At 33.8% G+C, this 6276-nt stretch overlaps 1 protein-coding gene and 1 pseudogene across 1 annotated transcript; one reads left to right on the top strand and one right to left on the bottom strand.

Moving 5' to 3' along the window:
• The window catches only part of LOC106315046, a 16939-nt pseudogene extending 15912 nt beyond the window's left edge, over positions 1-1027 (top strand).
• A 229-nt stretch (positions 1028-1256) lies between these two features.
• Positions 1257-2822, bottom strand: LOC106317438 (dehydrodolichyl diphosphate synthase 5-like). Its single transcript, XM_013755256.1, has 4 exons — positions 2656-2822; positions 2132-2354; positions 1969-2036; positions 1257-1701 (listed from the first exon to the last, which is right to left on the bottom strand). Exons 1-4 carry the CDS (start codon positions 2820-2822, stop codon positions 1257-1259), a joined length of 903 nt encoding a protein of 300 aa, XP_013610710.1.
• Between the last annotated feature and the right edge of the window lie 3454 nt (positions 2823-6276).

The following is a 6276-nucleotide window of genomic DNA, read 5'->3' on the forward strand; positions in this document are numbered from 1 at the left end:
GTATTACAATCCCTGTATGGTTTTGGCATCCAAGGGGGATCGGAGTGTTATAAATCAATTGGTGGATGTCCATAACCGGCCCGGTCCATAACCGGCCCATACACTTAGAGAGAGAGACGGCCCAACCCTAGAGAGAGAGACGCGGCCCCGAGACTTGGAGAGGAGAGAGAGGCGGCTACAACTTGCCTATTTTCTAATTCGTTTAAGTTTATGATTTGTAATCTTTCCTATTATTGTATTTCCATTTATCTCTCTTATAACCCCTATATAAAGGGAACACTTATTCATTAATAATATACAGAAACTTACGGTTCTAAATCCTTAAGTTTACAACAAAAACAACGTTGTTTCGGTTAACTTTAAAAAAAAAAAAAACAATCGGGTACCCGAAACCCGACAGTGTAAAACTCGATAGGGTAATAAACAAAACAAGACCCGCCAACAAAAACCCGCGAGTTTTAAAATCTAAAAGTACGGGTTTCGGGTTTCAAATTTCAACCGGGCTTCGGGTACCCTATGGGTAAAAACCCATTATTAACATCGGGAAGTCACAAGTCTGCTATAATCTTCTTGAGTGTAGGAAAAATGTTCGGATCTCTATCATTGGAGACTCATCTAAACTTCCGAAATCTCTTTTAGGAGTTATAAACGAAGTTGAGGAAGTCACAAAGAACAACACGAGGCTTCAGCTAATCGTAGCCGTTGGTTACAGCGGGAAGTACGATGTTCTACAAGCGTGTAGAGGCATTGCGCAGAGAGTGAAAGACGGTGAGTCGAAGTTGAGGAGATAGACGAGATACTGATCGAGCAAGAGCTTGAGACGAACGTTACTGAGTTTCCTTACCCGGATCTGCTGATAAGAACAAGTGGTGAGCTAAGAGTGAGTAACTTCTTGTTGTGGCAATTGGCTTACACTAAGATCTTCTTTGCTCAAGAACTCTGGCCTGATTTTGGGAGGAACGGTTTTGTTGAAGCCTTGATGTCGTTTCAGCAGAGACAGCGGCGCTTCGGTGGTCGAAAATCATGAGTTTCTTTTTCATTGGTGTAATAAAAACTGTATATGATGTGTAATAATGGACGTTTTATACCTCAAGAACTAGACCTTTTGAGATATTCCAGTTTCTTGTGTTACAAGAGAACGATGTTACTAACAACTTATACATGCGTGTGAGAATCAAAGAACAATAACACACAAAAGCAAAAAGCAAATTATTGCAAACAAGTGCATTTTATTTGTGAGAAATGAAATACAAAGTTTAAACTCGTCGACCGAATCGCCTCAGCCTTTGCTGATACCAAGTCAAAGCCTGAAGATACTCAGCCTCACCAAAGTCAGGCCATAGAACGTTAGGAAAGTAGAGCTCAGTGTAAGCAGATTGCCATAAGAAGAAGTTACTAATCCTTTGCTCTCCACTCGTTCTGATCAATAGGTCAGGATTTGGAAACTCGCTACAGTTTGTCATCAACTCTTTATCTATCACACTCTCGTCAATGTCTTCTACTTGGATCACCCCATTTTTAGCCTTTTCGGCTAGACTTTTGCACGCTTGCAGTATATCAAATTTTCCACTATAGTCTATTGCTAAAATGAGATGCTTCCCTTCATAACTCTTTGTAGCTTCCTCTGTTTCTCTTATCAAACCTAGAAGTGACTGGGGGATTTTCGTCCGGTTTCCAATAACCGAGATCTTGATTTTATCTCTATATAAAAAATAAAAAAAAATAAAAACATCATGGTGTTGAAATGACAACAATTTCAGTTTTAGTTTTTTTTTTTAAAGGAAAACTCATAGTATTATCCATTTTTGTGAAGAATTTGTTCTCGTCTTATGCTAGCTTTTATTATAGAACTTTTTATCAACAAATCTATTTTATTTTTGGTTTTCCTCAAGTAATTCAAACCTAGAAACTAAAACCAAAACTCTACGTAATGTTTTTCTTAAAGGATCTAAACTATATGGTGGGTACCTTTGGAAGAAAGGCAGCTCAGACCTAAAGTTTTCCTCAAACAAGGACATCAGGCCGTTAACTTCATCCTGGTTAATCATTTAAAAAAAAATCAAATTAAACAAAATATAAGAAAAACTCTTGGAAACGTGTTGCAAAAGTTATCTCCTCTTTTCATCACCACCTCGGGTCTTGCCCAATTTTCAGTGGAGAAAGCAAAGAGTGAGACAGTGTTTATCCCCATAGCGAAACAGTCCTTAGCATTCTCTATAACCCTCCTCGCTCCGGCCTTGTGACCATCCGATGTCCCCACTCCTCGTTTCTGCGCCCAACGTCTGTTTCCGTCCAGTATAATCGCCACATGCTTTGGCAATCCCCCTCGTTTCTCTTTCTCTCCCATTGTACCACTACACAATAGTTAAGAACAAACAAAGTTCAAGGCTTATAATATAAAAAGACATGCATATTTCTAGTAGAAAGTTAGAGATCCCCAGTTGAGTAACGCCGGTACATATTTTGAAGAGGAATCACCTAATAAGACTAATATATAGTTAGAAGTCAGTGGGACCCGCTTATTCATAAAACATTATGAAGATAACCCTGTCCGTTTATCTTTTTGGTTCTTTCAAATTGCATGTTATAAGGAAGATAAGTTTGCAAGGAGCTTAACACGTAAAAACTATATATGATTAAACAAAAGCAGACTACCGTTTCTCGTTCCTCTCTTCCTCGTCATCGTTCTGAGAAGCTGCAAGTTTAATGAATCTGAGGATGTTTCTTATGGAGAAAGGAACACTTAGACGCCTAGAGATGAAGAGACCAGGGATGAGTATAATAGCAATAAAAGTCAAAACAACTGAGAAAAGAGACACCATTTCTCCTTTATTTTGTCTTTGTTTTAATGTTTGTTCGAAGTGGAGCACTCGATTTTGTATTTAAAGAGCTTCGAGTTCAAAGAGGCACATGATCAACGGAACGTTCGCTCTCGCGCGCTCTCTGGCTTTTTTTTTATGCTACGCAAAAACAGGTCATACGTATTTAAGGGTTAGTAAGATCTTACGACACTTGTAAATCACTAAATGTTTCATCACGTGTTTTTCTTATTAGATTAAGACATTTTCATGAGCTCTGATTTGGGCTTAGATCAACATAAATATATAACTTTCACATTACATCAATGAAGTCTCGTAAAGTATTAAATCAACTGGTATCCCACAAATACCCAAATTGAGGTAATATAAGTATGGTATTTTCTTAGCAAAAAAAAAGTATGGTATTTTAGAACAAAAAGAAAAGAAGGTATAATGTTTCTTTTTACATTCGTTACCAAAAGGAAAAATGTTAACATTAATGTTGAAGCTTAGTCGTGTAGATACAGTCATGGTCTCATATTTTGTTTGCCTGCATTTAGTTTTTTTATTCCCTCCATTATAAGAGTAATCAACTAGCTCCTCTTTTTAGTGGAGTGTTTACGCAAGCGCCAAATGCTAGTTGAAACTCTCAGTAGTATCATGTTGCAACTAACCTCTAATACGGCCAAATGACCGTAAGACCATGATTAACCCGGAGTTCTTAAAGTGAGGTTCTTATCGGAAGTTAAAAAACTGTTTCTTAACTTTTAACTGAAAAAGTTAAGAACCGTTTCTTAAAGTCTTTATTTAAGAACCAGTTCTTAGCTTTTTTAGTTAAAAGTTAAGAAACAGTTTCTTAACTTCCGTTAAGAACCTCGTCCTAAGAACCCCGGGTTAATCATGCTCTAAGGCTCTTCGTAGCGATTATTTGCATTGTTTTTTCTCAAAAATGTTTGAATTTTTCTCATATAATACAATAAAATATAATAGTCAGCTCTAAAACTAGAGTTATAACCAGGAACGGACCCACGTGTGGTGATGTGGGGTCACTTGATACTACAAATATAATATAAATCAAAATTTTAAGCAATGTACACTAATTGACTATGGTATTTTGGGTTTTAAAAGTGGTAGATGAACCCATAGACACAGGTTCAACTCCTTCAATGATCATTATTTTTATTATATTTTTTGTATTTATGACCCCAGATAAAAAAAAACTTTATTGGCTCACCGTTGAGTGGGGCAGCCCCATCGGTAAAAACCTGCCAAAGGTTCCAAAAAAATAAAAGAATTAATATTTTAATAAAAAATTTATATTTTAATTTTCTGTAAATACAAAATCCAACAAACAGACGACAGGTGTAGAACTTAGTATCTAAACACTTCTCTGGACCTCTCTGCAGACAACTCCTCTTTCTTCTCTCACCTGCTTTTAATTTTTTACCGATTTTTTTTAATAAGACATATTCTCCTTAGAACTCCTCGTTGGACTTGCTCATCATCTACGGGCTGAAAAGTTGATGTTTTTAAAAGTATAGTTATTCTTGTTTGGACTTCTAAAAGATGAAAATGTATGCTGTAGATAGGTTTATCATCTTTCTCAAAGCCCTTTCTAAATTCTAATCAGCCCATTTGATAAATGGAAAGTCAGCAAAGAATGGAAAATTCGCAAGGAAAAAGAAGCCGGCGCAGAAAAAAGAATTTTTTTGTTAGATATGTCTTTCAATCCGACTCACCTCGAATTTGTGTATTACACCGAATTCGGATTAAACCATGTAAAAGTATTAAGATAGCAACATGTACAAGTACTATTTGACATGAATTGTAGTATACAATTTAACTTCTATTCAACTTTACATGTTGATGTTTCTTAGAGTATAGTTATTAGAGCAATCTCAATGTCAGTTGTTCAATGAGTATTTACCAATAAAAATAAAAAGAGAAAAAGTAAAAGAGATTAGAAGAGTTTTTAATGGATATTTTCAGAAAATATATTTTGAGATACTTTTTCAAATTTCTTTTGACAAATGTTTGTGTATTTATGGTTTAAATTTATTTAAAATATTAAATTTAATCGGACAATTGAATATTGCTAATAGATTAATATTACTAAAATAAGATATTAGTTGAAATACTTGTTAGTGTGAATTTAAAATTTATTCAATTAAATCATGTGATACAACAAGTACTGATATTCTAAAATTGTTTAATAACAAAAAAATGACCATTTTTAATCGTGAAATTAGCGAATTCCATACCAAATTCTTGTCCAAACAAAGTCACCAGGCCATCATCCATAAGTGTTCTCTCTCTCTTGTTGCTTGTAGTGTAAGCAATCTTGTTGCTAGTTAAAAATACTTTAGAAATGTGGTTTTCCTGGTTTTTTTTTCCAGAAACATAGACAGACTCCGCTAGGACTATGCAAATCAAACTGGTAACTCCACACCCATGTAAACGAAAAAAGCCGGTTATTTCTGAACATTGCGTGTAGGCATATCCACCTTTGTATTTTCCGTTCTAAGAATATGTATCAACTCTGAATGATTGAACTCTCCTTTACTTTCTGGATGTTTTGTAGTTATCGTGGTTGTATTTTAAAAGAAAAAATTGAAATTTTTTATATAGTTTTAAATATATTTTATTCGTTGATTCGTTCAATTTTAGGAGAAATACACTTAGTATTATATAATGAACCGATTATCACATTATCTGATTCGAGTTTAAAATGTTTTCCAGTTTGCATTATTAGGTAGTTAGCTCGTCTATTATCAAACTAAAATATTAATTGTTTAAGCTAAGGCATAAACTCAAGCTTTTCGCATAGCTGTGATTTTGTGACTATAACCAGTTTAAGGCATAAATCTATAAAACATTAGTTTATCTCTCTAATTTTTTGAAGAAAATTATATAGATATAAATTTCCAAATTTATAAACTTTATTTTTATCAAAATATGTTCTAAATTGTATACAATCTCTAAAGTTTCAGGACTATTCCTATTTGTGATTTTTGTTCAAAAGATAATGATCCCATAGCGAGACACATACAATTTATGATTATTTAATAGTATGCTTGTTTTGAATATTGATATCATTAGGGTGAGCGTTCAGATACTCGTTCAGGTTTATATCGGATATTTCAAATTTTGGGGTATTTCAATATAGGGAACTAGAACCCGTTCAAATATTTTTGTACTTCGGGTCGAGTTTAGGTATTTTTAGTTTGGGTTCAATTATTTTGGGCCGGTTTCAAATATTTAGATTTTGGAAAAATCAAAATTTTCATTGCTCAACTTTCTTGTATTTAAATAAAAAATAAAATGATTCATTACTCAACTTTCTTGTAGTGATCATACATACATATTAAACTGATATGCAAAAAATATATTCTCTTGATTTTGGATGTTTGAAAATATTTTTTTCATAATTTAAGAAGTAAAATATTTTTATATTTTAAATAAATTTTAATTTTACTAA

The sequence above is a fragment of the Brassica oleracea genome, chromosome C9, assembly GCF_000695525.1.
Source record: "Brassica oleracea var. oleracea cultivar TO1000 chromosome C9, BOL, whole genome shotgun sequence".
NCBI lineage: Eukaryota > Viridiplantae > Streptophyta > Magnoliopsida > Brassicales > Brassicaceae > Brassica > Brassica oleracea.

Bases quoted from the DNA above. Each gene is read 5' to 3' on its own strand.
- LOC106317438 (XM_013755256.1), bottom strand. From the start codon at position 2,822: ATGGTGTCTCTTTTCTCAGTTGTTTTGACTTTTATTGCTATTATACTC. The intron at 2,037-2,131 runs GTGGTGATGAAA...ATGATTAACCAG, and splicing joins AAAATTGGGCAAGACCCGAG to GATGAAGTTAACGGCCTGAT. The intron at 1,702-1,968 runs GTACCCACCATA...TTTTTTATATAG, and splicing joins GAGCTGCCTTTCTTCCAAAG to AGATAAAATCAAGATCTCGG.